Here is a 20,096-nt window from a genome sequence, read left to right as displayed (position 1 = left end):
GCACGCTGCTCTGCCTTTTTATGCTTCACCGGCCACACACACACACACACACACACACACACACACAGAGTTATCCTTTCCCAATGTTGCTGCTCAGCAGTAGTTCTGCCGAGGCTTTATGGACAAGCTTGGTATCTGTGATGTGATTGATACTTTGGTGTGTGTGTGTGTGTGTGTGTGTGTGTGTGGGTGGGTATGTGTGGGTGGGAGCGAGGACGCTCGTCTGTGTGTTAATATCAACATCTGTTGTTGTGACGCCCGCTTTAAAACACAAAACACTCATTTATGGAGCCCTGTTCCCCTGGAAGATGCTTGATAAACGAACGTTCAGCAGCTACTGTACGTGACCCCACATCAGCCGCCATCTCTTCTAGATACAACGGCATCATCTGACTCAAAGACTGGCGCTATCTTTCTAGCATGGCATCGACTAGCCTGTTCCGCCCCATGAATAGATAGACTTTGTCTTAAGATTAAGAGCTTACGTTTTTTTTATTTTTTTTATTTATTTATTTTTTTATATAAATATACATAAATATGACCACCACTCAGAGAAGGAGGAGCATTTTCAGGTCGACGTTTCCGGTCACTCACAGTAACAATGGAGATCAAGTTGACCTCTGGACTGACTTAGTTATACGCTTCAATAATGTGCATTTTTTTTCCTTGCTGTTTCTTTTTTCTTCATGTGCTTAAGTTCTTCGTCTCAACAGCAGGCGTTTATTCGGACTACCTGCGATGTCTGGCTCGGCGCTGAGGCTGGTTTGGCTGGTTCGCGCTTGGATTTTGCTGTTGAGTTCCTCATGGCTCCGTTGTTGGTCCTCTTAAGTTCCTAGTTAGAACAGCAGCAGCATCTCCGAAGGGGTCTTTCCAGGAGGCGGATCTGAAGCCCTGGCGTTCAGTATGATTTAGCAGGCCCTGGAGTGCTGGTGCACTGTTCTACTGTGCAGCGACACCTGTTTCAATATGACCTTCTGTGGAAGAGTGAGAGGGCTTGTAGAGAGGAGAATTTCCGCTTGAGGATGTCGTCCAGGTTTATCAGACACTAGAGGGCGGATCAGCTGCCCAGGTCGTGGCGTAACTGGCCGTAACTTCAGCGGCAGCCCGAGTCGCCAAGCGGTCAGCACTCAGCAGCAGTAATGCTGGAGTATCTACTGACCTGTAGATTCTGTAGTGAAATTGAAGCATACAGGTTCATTTTCTGTGCTTTTTTTAGTGAAATACATGAGTCTACTTTCCAAATTGAAGGAAGGTCCTGGACACATGGTTGGACGCTAATTTAACTCGGAGGTTTTAGCTGTTTAGCTCCATTCACCCCCATCGCGGGCTCCCTCTGGCGCCTTGTAGTCATTCCCTCCCCAATTTGGACCACCAATTACCCCGACCCGGACGTACGGAATTGCTGTATTCTGACGTGCTTATGGAACGTGTGTAACTCTTCTACATGTTCATTATAAATATGCATGGTTCTGCGCAACCCGCCTATGTATGTATGAGTGAGTGTGTGAGTGTGTGTGTGTGTGTGTGAACAGGTTCTTGTTTGCTGGGAGAAGGCTGGAGCCGCACCGTGGATATACAGCCCTGGCCCGGCTGCGGTTTCGCAGGGAAGTTTCCTTCTTTAGATTTAAGGCTGAATCCATTGGTTGTGTGCGTGCTGTGTTTGTGTTGAGTGGCTTGAGGAGTGGAAAAGGTGGAGATTTACGCGTGTCTTTATTGCAGGCTCGCATGAAAGAGTGTGTATGTTCAAGCGCTGCAGCGCACCTTCCGCTGGCCCTGGTCAGCTGCAGGAAAGGAAGGTGATGAGCTGACCAGGTTCCCGAAGCGTCTTTGAACTTTTTCAAGCCAAGCCCAACGTCAGTGTGGTCATTAAATAATGAATTAGCTCGTTAATTGGTCGCTACTATAACTATATCTATATACGATATATGGACAAAAGTATTGGGACACCCGCTCATTTATTGTTTATACCAAAAATCTGTGTCCGGCTTTTGTTGGAGTAACTCTCTCTACAGTCCAGGGAAGGCTTTTTGCTTGCTTTTTTGGAGGTGCATTGCTGTGAGGATCTGATTGCATAAGGCGACCAGAGCCTTAGTAAGGTTAGAGAGTTATCACTCCACCACATCCCCAACTCGTCCGAACTGATCTGAGAAGTATTGGATGGAGCACCATCATCATTCAAGAGAACACATGTAGTTCCACTGCTCCACAGCTCACTGCTTCTGGGGGGCTTTATACCCCTCTACTAGCCCACGCCTGGCATAGGGCAGCATGGTGCTGATAGGGTCATGTTTATTTACCTGCTTTAGTGAGTCCTATTCTATTGGCAGTACTTCTCGACAGGGACTAGACAAGCTGTGTGTGTGTGTGTCTGTATTTGCACATCTGTCAGCAATGGGTGCACCTTAAAGTAGCTGAATGCATTCTTTAGAAAGGGTGTCCACAAACTTTTGGAAGTTAAAAATGCATAATAAGAGAAATAAATTGTAATATGAATCTGTCCCAAATCTGTCCAGGGTCAAAGCTACAGGGTCAACACACCAATCCGTCCTCTGCACGTCTCTCTCTTCCTCTCTGATGTGAACGGTAATGCTAATGAAGCTACAGAGCTAGCCGACAGTGGGCTGATTGTGGCCCAGCATCCAGGCAGCAGCTCCAACACAAGCTTCTGTTTGGCTGCGCCGTACCTGTTTGCTTTTCTCTCAATGGCCTTCTTTGAACAGCTACGGTCGAGGAAGACGAAAGAAAACACACACACACACACACACACACACACACACACACACACACATACACACAGAGGGGCGGCTCAAAATTTACAGCAACAAGGTAAATATCCGGCGGTGCTGGCGGCGAGTCGGACGGCCTTTGCCATGGAGGGCCTCTGATTACAGAGCAAATACGCGTAATCGTATAAATCTGCCATTGTTGCGTTAATCTGGCCGGCATGAATGAAGGCCGCGCCGAGGTGGTGCACCCGGAGGGCGAGGTGACTTTGGAGAAAGGTCGGCACAAAGTCAGTCGTCAAGCCCTAGCGGTGTGGCCATGTGGATGGATGGGCTTTTATGTTAGATGTAATACATGGAGCAAAATTCATCACTTACTAACTTAAATACATTAAAATTATACATATAAAAAATTCGATATGCTTAATTTGAGACATTTGTGTTATGAAGTTTCTATGTGGGCAGTTAGTTAGTCTAGTGTATAGTGTTTCAAGTTATACGTTATAACAAACATACTAAGTACACATCACAATGAAGGACAGACACTCATACAGTGATGTCAGCTTATTAATTAAAGATGGATGTATAAAGTAAAAAAAAATATTATATAATTATTATAAGTTAAAGTGTATAAAAGTAATAAAGTAAGACTTTTTTGCATCATAGTAATTAATGCTGGACAAAAACTGACCACACTGTACATCTCAAATAAATTACTTAAATAAATTATTATTTATTATTTATTATTTATTATTATTATTATTATTATTATTATTAATAATAATAATAATAATAATAATAAATGGTCCCTGAAGAAATTACTTTTCTTCATAAAAAATAAATTAACAAAAATATATAAAATTGGATATATATATATATATATATATAATATATATAGTATATATAGTAAAGTATATAATATAGTTATTAATTATTTATTATAGATGTATCTGCTCATTATTTTCTCTTAATTAATCAATTAATTCTCTGGTTTTCAAAACTCTGAAAAAAAAATTTATATAAAAATGAAATTCTGCAAATCTGTTATTTATTTATTTTTTATTAATTAAGTTTTGGTTTATTTTCTTTTTTGTTATTATTATTTTTTGCTAATACCGGTATTTTTATTTATTTATTTATTTTTTACTTGAACAAAGCTACTGTTGGGGCCTTAACCCTCTATTCTCCCGAGACGATGGAGCACTTTATTTGCTGACCATCCTGTTCCGGTTCAATCCCCTATACCAGCAGGGTATTGTGGTGTATGGAGTAAAGCAGCAGTGCTTTCAGTTAACTGTCCATTTAAAAGCCATAAATTCCTTGTTTTCGAGATTCGTACGCGTCCCCTTACTTTCCTCAGCGCTCCATGAATCACGAACTCCAGAAACGACGTCTGTCCTGCCCTGCCTTTACAGTCACCCTTCTTCATGCAGCCCTGTTGTCTTTGCCCAAGCTGTAACCTAAAGGGACCTAAAAAGAGCTTTTTTTTATTTCATTTTTTTGTTTTATTATTATTATTTTTAAGAAGCCCGGCGCCTTTAACTTTAATTTGGGCCATTTAACCCGAGTCCAGTGACTCACTCGTCTTTTTGGGCTTATTTTATATTAGTCATATGGTGTTTTTTCCCCCTCAGCTTTCCACTTTCCCAGCCCGAGCTGCTTTCGCACGCCCATTAGCTCTCCATGTGGCATGTGTATATATACCTCTATATATTCATCCATTGAGACTGAAGTGCATGTCAGGTCTCTTATGCGCCCCAAAAGAATAGGCAGTTAGAGGTGCTTGCAGAGGGCAGCAGAATGTCAAGAGGGTCCTCTTTCAGTCAAGGGGGATGGCAGCAGTGGTGCAGGGTGGAAGTCAGAGATTCAGAGAGGGAAGGTTTCTTTGGTTGGAAGCAGAAGTCTGAGTGAGTTAGCGTTCGCTTGCATTGCTGCAGTGAAGGCATTTAATGGCTGTCCACTGTAAACAGACACTGTACAGACGACCAGTGAGAAAAGGTCATTTTCCTGGCCCTTAAAACGGTGGTTCAGCCAGAAATTAAGGGGTTTCCCCCTTGCCCTGAATCTGATGAATTAGCCAAGCCATGTTTGGTGTCTGAAATGTGCTTCATGTCTGAAATGGCGCTATGAGGCTAGTGTCCAAACTACATGCCTCAAGATTTGAGCTCGGATGTTTAGCCTGAAGTTTAATCCCAGACCTTTAGACCAGATCTGTTGATCTGGACTTTAAGCTCAGGCGTTTAGTTTGAAGTTTGATCCCAGACCTTTTGGTCCAGACTTCAAGCTTAGACGTTTAGCCTGAAGTTTGAGCCCAGACCCTTTCATCTAGACCTTTAGGCCGGACCTTTTGGTTTAGACTTTAAGCTGAGACCTTTTCATCTAGATATTTTAAGCCAGACCTTTTGGTCCAGACTTTTTGGTCCAGACTTTAAGCTCAGACGTTTAGCCTGAAGTTTGAGCCCAGAACTTTTGGTCTAGACTTTTAGACCAGATCTTTCTCGTAGGTCTCTTTGTAGCTCCTCTATGTTTTTATCCAGATTTTAGCTCAGATTCTCAGTCTGAGTCTGCATCAGCTTTCTGACAGATTTTCACTTTAATGCAAATACAAAGAGACTTATCTGCTTACCTGTGTGTGTGTGTGTGTGTGTGTGTGTCTGTTTTCCAGTATACTGAGATGCCACAGTTGCACACCTGGCAGAAGGTCCTTCTGTTTTTCAGACTCGCTGGCGCGTGCTCACACACACACACACACACACACACACGTGCGCTGCAGCTCGTGATTTGGCCGGAGATTGAAGCGTGGAGAAGACAGTAACCGCTGCTCTAATGCTGTGTTGTCTTTAAGTGCGCAGGCAGATAGAGTGTTATCTGCTGGAGATGCGCTCTGTGGCGTCTCAGCTGCGTTTTGTCTTGCGTTCTTGTTTGTGTGTGCCTGCTCTTACTTTGGACTGTTTGTGTGTGTGTGTGTGTGTGTGTGTGTGTGTGTGAGGGTATCTGTAATTATTTTAACTGGTTTAATTTTATTATGTACTGTTAATCTCAATCAGTAGTAATAAAAATAATACTTCACATTTCATATGCATTGCTGCTCTTGTCCGGGTGTGTGTATTGTACTTTACCCAGTTCCAGTGTGGTCATAATGGTTGGAATCACAGTTCAGAAGTCTGGAGTCGCTGTAATCAGTCTGGATTAATTGTTCCAGAAGTTTCTGATCAGGATTCGTAAGTTAGGAATCGTTATTCTGTCATTCTCATCTTTTTGGAAAGGCTCAGTTGGAATCACTGATCATAAGTTTGAGTTTGCTGTCACATATTCATACATTATATGGACAAAGGTATGGGACATCTGCTCATTCACTCATTCCTTGTAAAATCAAGGGCATTAAAAAAAGAGTAGGTTCTGCGTCTGTTGGAGAAACTGTCTCTACTGTCCAGGGAATCAATGTTTAAAATTTTGTTTAGTCCAGTTCAAGCCCAGACCATAAAGGTCTAGACCTTTAGGATGGACCTTTTGGTCCCGGCTTTAAGCTCAGACGTTTAGCCTGAAGTTTGAGCCCAGACCTTTTGGTCTAGACTTTAAGCCCAGACCTTTTGGTCTAGACTTTAAGCCCTGATGTTTTGGTATAGACCTTTAGCCCAGATCATTTGGTCTAGATCTTTAGCCCAGACTTTTTGGTCTAGATCTTTAGCCCAGACTTTTTGGTCTAGATCTTTAGCCCAGACCTTTTGGTCTAGATCTTTAGCCCAGACTTTTTGGTCTAGATCTTTAGCCCAGACTTTTTGGTCTAGATCTTTAGCCCAGACCTTTTGGTCTAGATCTTTAGCCCAGACCTTTTGGTCTAGATCTTTAGCCCAGACTTTTTGGTCTAGATCTTTAGCCCAGACTTTTTGGTCTAGATCTTTAGTCCAGACTTTTTGGTCTAGATCTTTAGCCCAGACTTTTTGGTCTAGATCTTTAGCCCAGACCTTTTGGTCTAGACATTTAGCCCAAACTTTTTGGTCTAAACTTTAAGCCCAGACCTTTTGATCTAGACCTTTAGCCGAAACGTTAAGCCCTGACTTTGATCCTAGACGTTCACTCAAACTTTAACTTGGTCGTTTGATCCAGAACTTTAACCCTGGCGTTAAGTCTTGATTTGGGCCCAGATTGGGGTCCTTAGGTCCAGATATAGGCACACGTCTTGGAGAGAGGCTCCCCAGGAAAGTATACCCACCTATCCGGAGACCACTGTGTGCTTGTGTGACTCTGTGTGTGTCTTTGTATGTGACTGTGCACCTGACCTTTAATATGTACCACCACTGTGTGTGTGTGTGGGTCTGCGTGAGTGTGTGTGTGTGTGTGTAAGCAGACAGGCTACAGTGCGGGAGGTGTGTATCTATTCGTGTGTGTGTGTATGGAGGTGGACTGCAGTATGGGAGGTGTGTGTGTGTGTGTGTGTGTGTGTGTGCTGCAGCATGGGAGGTGAATTTGGCCTGGTGATTACAGACTGGAACAGAGCGTCTGCTAAAATGAGTAGAGAAAGCTGCAGTAATGAAAGGCCTCCCAGCTCCTAAATATGGAAGCTGGAATGAAGTATGAACGAACGTACACACACTCCGGATAGCTGTCACTGCTGCGTGTGTCCGTGTGGACATGGGTGCGTGCACACACACACACACACACACACACACACACACACACTAAGTTGGGCAAAAACTATTTATTTTTTATAAATTAAATATATTATATTATATATATATATAAGGGACCAATCAAAATGCTCCTAAATGAATACAATTATTTTACATCGACTTCCATTGGAAGTTCAGAAGGTTATTTTTGCTTCTTCTGTAAAGCAGTTTTTTTTTTTTGGTGTTTGATGTCTTGTGTTCCAAACCCAATGTAAGCTCACTTCTAGCTTAAAGGGTGCTGTATATGAACCCTTGGAACCCTTTGTGACGCTATATTAAGCCACATTTGAACAGGTTCAGTATATTTCCATTCTTCTAGCAGAATGGCCACTAGGGGGTCTGCGGAAGAGGTTACTTCTCAAGGCTTCTCTTTTGCAGTTGCGTAATCCCATTCCAGTGTTTTCAGTTTTTTTTTAAACCCAATTTTCTCCCCAATTTTCTGAGCCACTTAACCCACCCACTCAATAGGCCTGTGCTTGACTGCTGCATGTGTAAACAGTCTCGAGGCAGATTTACAGAAGTCTCCATTACAGTGATGATTTGGACGAAACCATCGTAGATCGTTCGGAAGTCTAATGCTGTACAGCGGTAGCCGTCCTCCTTACGTCCAGCAGTGCAGTGTGGTTACGTTCCAGCCACCCTTCCAAAGCCCCAGCAGGGTGGTGCTCCTGCAGCTCCTGACCTTCCCTCGTCCTACACCGTAGGCGGAGGACCACCCTGCACTATCTAACCGCAAGGCCATTAAGGTGTTTCGTCTCCGAGGAGGCACGTACATGCCCAGATGCTCAGAGCTGTTTGATGTAGCTGCCCATTGCTCGCTAATTTGTGCTCTGGCTCACTCTCTCGCTCTCTTCCCACCACATACGTATACATATCCATCACCGAGGCGGCTTTCCAGGCCATCCAACAGACGTGTGACTAAAGCTCTGTTATAGTTTACACATGCAGCGAAATGGGAAGTGTGAGCTGGTGCCAAGAGCTGATGTATTTTATGCAGATGACCTTAGAGGACCTAGGACCAGGATCAGCACTAGAGAGGAATATCACATTTATTTCTGTCCTGGTATTTCAGCATATTTAATACAGTATTCGTGCCCTGCAGATATAAATAAGCGAGCACACCAGTCAGTTGTATCAGAGTGCAGAACCTCTAGCTCTAGAGTGATGGCACCTTCTCAGAGTAAATGGCCACCCAGCCCGACCTGCTGGAAGATTGCCCACTGAGGTCCTGTCTACCTGCGTCAGACCAGCTGCCACCTACCAGTCCGACCATTAGGCCCCCCACCCAGCACCACCCATACCAGACCAGCGGCACACCCTCCTTACCACTGCTACCTGTCTAATGACCATGTTCAAACCTAAATGGACTCGTAACTATCTGCACTATTAATATCATCACTATTAACTATCTGCTGTATCTGGTTTGGTAATTTTTATCAATATTTTATAAATAGTTCTGATCAAAGGAGGACGGGTCGGTCCCCCTTGTGAGTCTTGGTTCCTCCCAAGGTTTCTTCCTCCAGCTCTGAGGGAGTTTTTCCTTGCCACTGTCGCCGTTGGGGTTCACTGGGGGTCTTTGATCCTTTGTCTTCTTGCGTTATTTCTTTTTTTTGTCTCTGTCTTTTATTAATTACTAATTATGTAAAGCTGCTTTGTGACGACAACAGTTGTAAAAAGCTACACAAATAAATTTGACTTGACACTGTTCTACTGTAAAAATGTAAATACGACCTTCATGAAATAAATTGTGTCAGAAGGGGCTTAAAATTCAGAAGTTCAGATTTCCATGAAAAGTAAACCACTCCAACTGTGAAGCATGGCCATGGAGCCATCATGCTTTGGGTTTGTGCTGCAGCCGGTGACACAGGCAGCATTTGACTGGAAGAAGGAAGAATGGTTCAATGAAATACCAGCAAATTCTGGAAGTGAAGATCTCACCATATGCCAAAAGCAGTCACAGCAGTGCGCCTTTTAGAAAGCTTCTTTGAATGCGTCTGAGAAATGCGCCCGTCTTTTCCAGGGCAGTGGTGGATCCAATGGATGGATCCTCCCACCTAAACATCATTAAACATCTGCGGCTAGATCTCGAAAGAGCAGTGCAGCAAGATGACCCAAGAACCTCTCAGAACCTTTCAGAACTAGAACCCTCCCAAGCAAGAACCCATCAGTGCATCCACAAACGCCACACCAACTGTGCCCAAAAGAACCTCAGCAATGCTTTTCCATGGAGTTGATGCAAAGCTGTGCACCTGTGTCAGCAGTAGATGTCTAGACACTTCGGTATCCCCACACCCCGGAGTGCTGGAACGGGCCGGTGCTGCAGCTGGAGCACTGTGTATGTGTCTCAGTAAGCTGCAGAGGGATTAGCAGAGTTGGGAGTTGGGGGGGGTGGAAGGGTGGTGGGGAGGGAAAGGTTTGGGCCTTATCAGGGCCGTGTGGTTTGGAGCCTTCCGCGGCTGCCGATAAGCCATCTCGGGTTGCCTGTGTGGGTCTGCCAGATGCTATCGAGCCTCGGTCTTTCTCCAGCCGCACTGTCTCTCCGCTCCAAAGACCCGGTTTATAAACAAGCATTGTCCCGGCCAATCGGCCAGGAGCTATCCAGCCTCGCTCTATCTCTGCACCGTGACCAAAGACAAAAGCAGTTACTGTCTAGGATCATTTGTTGGTATGATGCTGATCTCTCTGTCTGACTCTCTCTCTCTCTCTCTCTCTCTCTCTCTCTCTCTCTCTCTCTCTCTCTCTCTCTCTGAGTCTTTCTTTCTTTTTCTGGAACTCTTTCCCTTTCCCCCACACACACACACACATGCATGTACACACACACGCGTACACAGAAACACACTGGTTAGGTAGGCCTCCTGGGTAAGGTAGGCCTCAGTTCTTCATGGGAACATTCCCTGGAGATTCTGGTCCATGTTGACATGATTGCATCACACAGTTCCTGCTGATTCTTCTGGAGAACGTTCATGCTGGGAAGTCCCTCTCTCCACCACATCTCTAAGATGTTCTGTGGGATTCAGATTCGTTGACTGGGAAGGGCCCTAAAGAACACACTGTCCAATCTGCCCAATCTGTCCCCTATAGTATTCTGTATTTCTCTAGATCTGTGTGTGTGTGTGTGTGTGTGTGTGTGTGTGTGTGTGTGTGTGTGTGTGTGTGTTTTGGCTCAGTAGGGTCTTGATGAAATGCTTCCCTCAGTAAGCCACACTGAAACCTTTCTGCCCGTATATTTATTAATATATATATATATGTGTGTATATATATGTGTGTATATATTTGGTACTTTGTATATATTTGGTGTTGCTATGCGGTTGCTACACAGTTGCTGTAGTATCACAGGTGGTTGCTGTGCATTTGCTGGATGGTTGCTGTGGTTTCTCGAGTGGTCGCGGTGTGCTTCCTAGGAAGCTGCTATGCTGCTCCAAATGATTGCTATTGCAGAGCATTGCTATAGGGTGTTTTAAGTTATAAGTTGTTACTATATGGTTGCTAAGCAGTTGCTGTGGTGTCCCAGGTGGTTTCATGGGTGTTTTTTTTTCCCTCCATAAAATTCTATCATACTGTATATGTTTGTATTAGTGAAGACATTGTGGAATTCAAGGGAGTAGATGCTGGAGATGAAGCCCTGCTCTGGTGATGCTGGTGGTTCTCATAAAGCCCCCTGACTACGCAATTCACACATCTTCAATAATTCATGTTCTGCGGGCAAGTGCTCTAACGAACCTGCCCGTAATCCTCCTGTAGTGTGTTTCAGGGAAAGTCCGTGCCGTCCCACCGCAATCACTCACACGCCTCTGCCCTGTACTTTTTCCACTGCCTTATCTCAGCCCGGCACCTCCAACACCCTGCCGAAACATTCAAGCCAGGCTGTGGCAATGTTCCTCCGGCGTTCCTGCCGCTGAGAAGCCTTGCATTGGAATGAGCTACATGACTCTTCAAGGTGCAAGCAAGACCACAAACCAAAGGCATCCCTCACCAACCCCCGTGCCAGAAATACCACCGCCCGAAAGGGGGAAAATAAATAAATAAGGGCTGTTTATCCCTGCTGAGGAGATATTTCTGCTTCTCCACTTGCGGCTTGGTCCCTCAGGGATAATGGATTTTTCTCGGGCCGCTGGTCACGACTTGTTTTGGGTTGTAAATGTTACATTGGGAATAGGCTCGTATTTTTAGGCTGTGTAATTTTTGCAGAATGTGCCCGAGGTAAGTGGCGGCTATGGCAAAAGTAAGTGTGTGTACGTTTGTGTCTGGACCCCCGGAGTGCAAGGGATGCTGTAGTCGCGCACCCACAATGCTGTACCAGTCACGGAAATTCCCCTTCGCTTCAGTTTTGCCCCACCAGGGGTCCAATGCAGTTATGATTAATTTATTTTTGGCCAGTTCAGAAAAAAATATCTATGCTGGGCCCCTGCGTTAGGAATGTGGGGCCACATTCCTAAGGCGATAGATTAAACGCAGTAGTTTAGGATCAATAAAGATTATACACATTGTTCTTCAGCCAACTGGAACGCCACAGCAACCACCTAGCAACTACCCAGGATTCCATTGCAACCACATAGCAACACCCGAACAAGCACCCTCCTGGACCACCACTGCAACCCCCAAGCAACCCCTATGCAAATACAAGACAACACCCTAACAACCGCATGGTACACCATAGCAGTCACCTAGCAACAAACTCTGATTGCATACCAATCCCCTAGCAACATCCTAACAGCCACTATCTAGAACCATCTAGCTGCTACCAAGCAATTGTAGTGTAGTGTAGTGTAGTGGGTAAACCTCGAACACTACATCACATTCCTTCTAGTGTACCAATGATACCATAGCAACCACTTAGCAAGAGCCTAGCAATGATCTGAGATACCATAGCAACCACCTAGTAAGAATGTTCCACAACCACTTTGCCCTGTGATCTCCTGTTTAGGACATTTGGGCCTGGATCCAGTTTTTCCCACCACACACACGTACACACACACACACGCGCACACACACACACACACCCCACCCTGGCTAAATGTGCCTTTGTTCCTCCTCAGCTGGCATCAATCAGGCCTTGCGCTGGCCCTCACAAAAGCCCCTTGACCGGGGGGCTCCGTTTGGCTTGGCGCGGCGGGCCGTTTTGTCACTGCACACCACTCTCCGTTTACAGGCTCCACTTTGAAAGGCAGTTACCCTGTTTTCCTTCTTCGGAGCGCTGGCGGGCCGCGAGTCATTCGACCTGAATGGAAGTGCTTAGGCATGAATGTGACGTTATAGCACGGGCGAGGTGTGGGTTCACTTCAGCAGGGCTGTGGTTGGAGGGAAGTGCGGGTCATGCAGTGCAGGGAATGAAATTGGTGAATTACACCAAGAGCCTACGTACATTTCATCAAACAGCAAATCCAGGCTGTTATTTTCTCAGTCGAGGAACGAGGGGGGGGGGAAGGACATACCAGCTGATCCGGGCATGGAATAAAATCTGGGAATCACCCCAGGACTCTATGTACTACATGTCCTGTCTGAGTTGGAGATAATTTAGTTGTGCATAAGGAAAAAAAACCCAAAAAAAACATTGACATTCCAGCCGATCCGAACAGGGATAAAATCCGGGAATCGCCTGAAGACCTCATGTACATTTAATCCCGTCTGAATTGTTGGATATTCGTTATTTTCTCAGAGGAGGAGCGAGGAAAAAAATCCGGACGGGAATAAAATCCGGAAATCAAACCAATGTTTCACATATAGAAGTTAAGACGCACTCTCTCTCTCTCTCTCTCTCCCTCTTTCTCAGGTGATAGCATTAGCGGACGCGGCGGAAGAGAACAGGGCGTGTCTGGTGCAGGCCTTCTCCCGGTTACGGAGCGCCACTCACCTGCTCATCCTGCTGGTGTCACTGTGGCAGGGACTCGGCACTGACCAGACCACCATACTCGAGGCCACTCTACTGCCTTTATTGCAGGACACACCACAGCTGGTGAGAACACACACACACACACACACACTTCCATCAGACTGATGAAAAGCTTCGTAAAGCTTAGTACTTTTGTTAGCTGAAATGTTCTTATGCAGAGGTTTTGGAACTCAGGTTAAATTCCATTTCTTAAGCAGAATAATAATAACCTAAATTTTACATGTTAAATTCAAAAGTTCACGTTTTTGAAGATTGTGACTAAATTTTACTGGAAAAGTGTTTGTGTTTGTTCTCTATAGAGGAGTCGTTTACTTATTTACACCTAGAAAATCAATCAAATGTCTAATTTGACCAGGGGGGCACAAACATAATTAACTAATAAATAAATAAAATCAATCAATAAAATAAATAAATACATACATACATACATACATACATAAAAATAATCATATATTTTATTATTATTATTATTATTATTATTGGTAAATTGTGACCTTTCACTTAATTAATATTGCCTTTCAAACATACATAGATGATTATAATAATAATAATAATAACAATAATAATAATAATAATAATAACTTGAAAAAAACGTGTTTCTCAATGGTTGCTATGGTGTTGCAGTGGTATATCTGTTGGTTGATAATCTGTTGGTAGTTGGTTTCCAAGGTACTGCTATTGGTGTTGATTCCTAAGAGGTTGCAATATTAAAAATATGTGTGTGGTAAAATATGAGGGTGCCAAAACTTTTGGCTAATAGAGCATTATTATTATTATTATATTTTTATGTTTGTGGTATTAATATATGCTATATGCTGGGTACACAGAATCACAATATACTGCAGATCATGCAACTATCAGCAAGTCCACTTACAGCACCCATACTCACATATCAACACACACACACACACACACACATACACACACACACACACACACACACATATCATCAGGTATCAGCTTGAGAAAGAGAGAGCGAGCGAGAGCGGGTACCCCTGTACACAGACACCCACAATACTGCACAATGATCTAGCATTCATGCTGAGAACACAAACACACACACACACTCTATCGTTCTGTCCTCTAAGAACCCTAATTCGGGCCGAGCCCTTGACCTCAGGGGCCCCTCAGCATAAACGGCTCCTGTGTCGGGTGAAGCTGCTGAAAGCTCCCGAATTGTTTGCGCACTCTGAAAGAAGGGGTCCAGTGACCCCCTCTACCTGCTGACAGATCAAAACGAGAGTGTGTTTGAGGACTTTCTGTTTTTCGAGGTTCCCGGGCGGGTCAGTTTTAGAGCACACAGTGTTTATGGGAGTTTTTTTACGCAACCTCTTCTTTCTTCATATCTGATGTTCTGTGCGGGTCGAGCTCTGGTCCTGAAGCGCTGCGGCCCAGTCTGCTGATCTCTCTGCTCAGACGCACCTGATTCAGTGCAGGTGTTAGTAGTTACTGGGTTTAGTAGGTGAGTTTGAACTAGAGCTTGAAATATTTGCCCAGTCCAGTTATTCACATCAGGTTGAGCTGGCTCTGTTTATTATTCCTCAGCTATTGGACGGGTTCGGATCAAGTTCAGGTTTCTCATTGTGGGTCTCTCACCTTTTTTAATAGATTTTGCCACGGCCTAATATTTCTTGGACAGTTTGGACAGTCTCCAACGTTTAGTTAGGCTATGAATCTGAGATGTTTTTGCAAGGTAGATGAACAACCTGAATAAAATTTGAATTTACAGACTTTTGTCAAAATATATTTAGGCTGAAACTGAATTTTGAAGACTTTTGTCTGAATACATTCCAGTTCAGACAGAATTTTGTCCAAATACATTCCGGTTTAGACAGAATTTTGTCCAAATACATTCTGGTTCAGACAGAATTTTGAGAATACATTCTGGTTCAGACAGAATTTTGTCCAAATACATTCCGGTTTAGACAGAATTTTGTGAATACATTCCGTTTAGACAGAATTTTGTGAATACATTCTGGTTCAGACAGAATTTTGTCCAAATACATTCTGGTTCAGACAGAATTTTGTCCAAATACATTCCGGTTCAGACAGAATTTTGTCCAAATACATTCCGGTTCGGACAAAATTTTGTCCAAATACATTCCGGTTTAGACAGAATTTTGTCCAAATACATTCCGGTTCAGACAGAATTTTGTCCAAATACATTCCGGTTCAGACAGAATTTTGAGAATACATTCTGGTTCAGACAGAATTTTGTCCAAATACATTCTGGTTCAGACAGAATTTTGTCCAAATACATTCTGGTTCAGACAGAATTTTGAGAATACATTCTGGTTCAGACAGAATTTTGTCCAAATACATTCCGGATCAGACAGAATTGTGTCTGAATACATTCTGGGTTACTCGTGCAAACACTCCGGAGTGTATTCTGACGAAATGTAGTTTGAACCTGAATGTATTTTTTTATCATCTTCTTTCTCAGAGTGCTGTGCCACACTCCAGTCTACTCCACTTGTACTTCCTCCAGTGCACCTGTAGGGGGCATTATGTGGGCTCTGCTGCTTTCCCTTTCAGTTATCAATTAGCCTCCGTCCTGTTCAGTAAGCACGCTGCTCCAGGCTATTCACGGCTGCTGGCGTCACTGCAAATACCTTCACAATGAGGATGGCGGGATCACAGGCTGGTGAGAGTGCTCCGCAGTGACAGGTGGCATACACACACTCGAGCGCTAATTTACTGCAGCGCTATATAAGCCAACGGCTAAAGCTGGGACGTGTCCTCATTTCAATGGGTGCTCAGATACTACTTTTAGAGCCATTCCATATATACATACGTGGCCTTCTATATTTACCCTCCTGTGTGACTGTGCTTCTGAAAATAGGCCTGCGCCACACGTCTGAGCTAATGCAGTCATCCCCGCGACAATTACAGCCAATTACAGCCAATTATGGCCAATTACGGAGTAATCCGTTTTATGAGCATCCACACAACAAACACGCTAACTCCCTCTTTAAAGCTGGAGCGACCCTTCCTCAGATGCAGGCTATATCTGCCTGTGTGTGTGAGAATAAGTGTGTGTGTGTGTGTGTGTGTGTGTGTGTGTGAGCGACTCTTCCACACATCAGTTGAATCACTGTATCTTCTTTACTGTCAAAGACATGACAAGAGGAAACCGTAAAGTGGGCCGTTAAAGAGGACCGGCTTCTGAAAGCTGAGGTCACACGTTTTTTTATGCTTATAGGTGGGGGGTGGGTGGTGGTGGGGGGTGCAGCTGTCTCTGCTGGGGGGGCATGGGGGTTAATGCTAGCGTAAACGCAGTAGTTTACACAGTGACGGAGGGAAAGTATACAGAGGAGAGAGTTTGGTTTCCATAGCTACTGCTCATTCCGGATCACGCTGAGAGGGTGAGAGGGTGTGTGAGTGTGTGAGAGTGTGTGTGTGTATGTCATGGTCCGAGCACAGATAGAATCAGTAAACTGAGCCAACCGCTCACTAATGACACGTATCATGAGCTTTCACTTTGTTTCTCTCTCTCTGTTTTTCTCTTTCTCTCATTTCCTACCTTTATGTTTTTAACTCAAGCAAGTCATGTTGGAGCATTTGACCAGTCAGAATAATAAACAGTACAAAAAAATAAAAATAATATATATTTATATATATATACAGTAATTAGTCCTGTTTAATTGGAATTTCACAAAATAATAGAAAAATAAAAGTAATAAAAAGTAATATATATATATATATATATATATATATATATATATATATATATATATATATATATATATATATATATATATAGGTATATAATTTTATACATTTGAAGCATATAAATTCTATAAAGTCACATTGTCAAAATGAAGAGACGTGACAGTGACAAGAATACAAGAATATTACTTTTACATATGTACATACATATAACACATATGGTGCATATTTGTATTGCATAGTTACTCACATTATATATGGATGTATAATGTTTTTTTTTTCTCATATAAGGACATTACTATTATGTATACATAATTACATACATATAACCTATAGGGCGTATTTATATACCCGTGTGTGTGTGTGTGTGTGTGTGTGTGTATATATACCTGTAAAAATAGCCCATGTGTATTATATAAATTTTATATATATATATATATTTATATTTAATATGCATACACACAGTATATAAAGTATATGTAATCATATGTCCCGCGTTCAGTGTATATAAATATACATACATGCAATTATGTGTCTCACCTGCATTTTATATATATATATATATATATATATATATATATGTATCAGAGCCTAATAAACACACACTCTCACACACACACTTTCCCCCGTCGCCCACCCGGAGCCATGTCCATCGCAGCCGTCTTTGGCGGCCAGTCTCGCCCCTCCCTTTAATGTCTCTTATCTCTCAAACCAAATAATCCCAAGTAAGCCGTGTCGCCACTGGAATTCCACCAATGCAGTGGGCCATGGGGAAAGTGCTCTGCATCTCCTCACCTGTGACCACCTTTGCAGAGCCTCCAACCTCCCACCATGCATGCTCCTGAATACACACTCACACTCGCTGGTTCTGTAGCTGTTTTAGAAATGGAAGTAAAAATTGCTTGTTTAATTTTGCACTGGTTACGAGTTACGAGGCTAATGTGTCTAATAGCCTGTGGGTTGACCCTGTAGAGAAGCGCTGCCAGTAGGAAAGGAGCAGGGAAACTGTTGGAACCTATTGGCACCATGCTGCCTAATGCCAGGCATGTATAGCTCCCCCGGATTGAGCAGCGGAGCAGTGGGAGGACTGGTGTTCTCTGAGATGACGGATAAATGGGGCTTCATCTAATACTTTCGGGATGAGTTGTGGAGTTGGGGGATGAGGTGGGGTGGTGATCATCCTGACCAACACTCTGCTCCTCCAAAATCTAGTAGCAAGTCTTCTTCCCTGTCCAGTAAGTCCTGGTTCAGTATCTATACTAGAAGGCTGATGCACTTATACTGTGTCATGTTTCTTGGGCTCATGAACTCGTGCTCTGTACTCTCCCTCAGTGATGGACACTAAATCTCACCTGCCCCCACCCCGGTGCTCACCCCCTCCCTCCCCCTCCTCTGTCTGTAAATGGCTCTTCCCTGTCATCATCATTACAGGCCTGATTACCTGTCATTAGGGTTCATTACGGGCTATCTGGATGGCGGCAGGGGACAGCACAGCGGCCCCACGCCCTGCCCTGCCTGTCAACACTCGGCCCATCCGTCCTCCGAGGGAGCCTCAGCACACACACCCACACACACACGCATTCATCCGTGCGAACGACTGTCCACAAGGCCCTCCTGTCTTAGCAGTTGTGGGTAAAGTCTGATTCAGCTTGTTCAGTTTTCCTTTTGCCCTAAATGCAGTCAATCAGTCTGTGTTCGCTTCTTTGGTTTGGCGCTGGAGCTGCGAGGCTAATGTGGCTAACAGGTAGTGGACAGCGGACTGCTAAAACCACACACACACCTGCCTCAGGTAGTGTCCAGTGGTTCAGTAATCTCTAATACACTTGCCTGTGTGGGTCCCGACACTGTATGACCTGCTGTTGTCTGAAAACATGGACTGATGTGCAGATCAAATCCAGGCTGCCAGCACTGTTTAAGTCATGTGATACATTTTTTAGTGTGTATATATATATATATATATATATAGGACTTGCCTGTGTGGGTTCTGACCCTGTGTAACCTGCTGTTGTAACAGTAATAGTGTGCTGAGTGGTTTGTAGAAAATATTGAAATATCCCAAACTGAAAAACAGCTTAAGTGGTTGCTATGGTGTTGCTAGGGCGCTGCTATTGGTATCCCAGGTGGTTGCATTGCTGTTGCTTAGTGGTTGCCAGATGCCAGGGTGCTGTAGTGTTGCTATATGTGGTTGCTAGGGTGTTGCTGGGTGGTTGCGGTAGTATCCCAGCTGATTGTTGTGGTGTAACCCACTGGTTGCTATAGTGTTGCAACAGTCCTGGTATCCGGGTTAAACTCTCTTTCTCCTGGTCAGATCGCTGTACTTTGGTTCTGCCACAGGGGGCGCTATGCAGTCAGTTCATCCCTAAAGCCATTTGGATTCTAGCAGGTTTTACTGTCTTTCTAATCACAACAAAGGTGTGAATCAGTCTCTCTCTCTTTCTCTCTCTCTCTCAGGGTTGGGAGGAGAGCGTGGACGCCGCCGTGTCGCACCTCCTGAGAACCTGTCTGTCCAGGAGCCCGAAGGACCAAGCCGTCAGCCTGAGCACAACGCAGCTGAGCATGCCCAAAGACACCTCACGGCTCAAGAAGCACATAACGCTGCTGTGTGACCGCATCGGCAAGGGAGGCCGCCTGTCCCTGTCCTCCGAGGCTAACGCTCCAACACCTGTGATGATGCCAGGTTAGCATTGTATGTGTGTGTGTGTGTGTGTGTGTGCATGCAAATTAGGGCTGCAGTGAACAGTTTGCAAAATTGGTCAGCCCTCAGTGACCCTGACAACAAAGTCAAGAAAACATGCTCATCACCATTGACGGATAAGCTGTATTACTCAGTAACTACAGGGCCGTCTGTACAGACTGCTGCGGCTGTTCTCTGGTAATAGAGGTTTGTAATGACACTTTCTGCCTGCCGGCGGGTCTTGGGCTTTTTAAGGAGTTATTATAAAATGAACAGGGTAATGATTTCTATATATACTTGCACAATAAAACAGGCCAACCAGCATCTTCCTGCATTTTTTTGTGATTTAAATGCTTGATTTTGCAGCAACATTTCTTACTTATTTTAGTATTAATATACATTAATACACATAGAAATTTCTAAAAATAGTTTTTAAAGAGTATTTTAAGTGTTGTATTTAGGCGTAATTG

At 44.0% G+C, this 20,096-nt stretch overlaps 1 protein-coding gene across 3 annotated transcripts in view; it reads left to right on the top strand.

Annotated features, from left to right (window-relative positions):
- bbs9 (Bardet-Biedl syndrome 9) overlaps positions 1-20,096 on the top strand; it is a 157,432-nt gene that overhangs the window by 63,514 nt on the left and 73,822 nt on the right. For all 3 annotated transcript variants that reach the window (XM_072668459.1, XM_072668458.1, XM_072668460.1), the window contains 2 exons: positions 13,164-13,346; positions 19,404-19,629. In XM_072668459.1, coding sequence (XP_072524560.1) covers positions 13,164-13,346; positions 19,404-19,629 — 409 coding nt within the window. The remainder of the gene's footprint in view (positions 1-13,163; positions 13,347-19,403; positions 19,630-20,096) is intronic.

Source organism: Salminus brasiliensis, chromosome 23 (assembly GCF_030463535.1).
Source record: "Salminus brasiliensis chromosome 23, fSalBra1.hap2, whole genome shotgun sequence".
NCBI lineage: Eukaryota > Metazoa > Chordata > Actinopteri > Characiformes > Bryconidae > Salminus > Salminus brasiliensis.
This window is presented reverse-complemented; position numbering and strand designations above follow the sequence as displayed.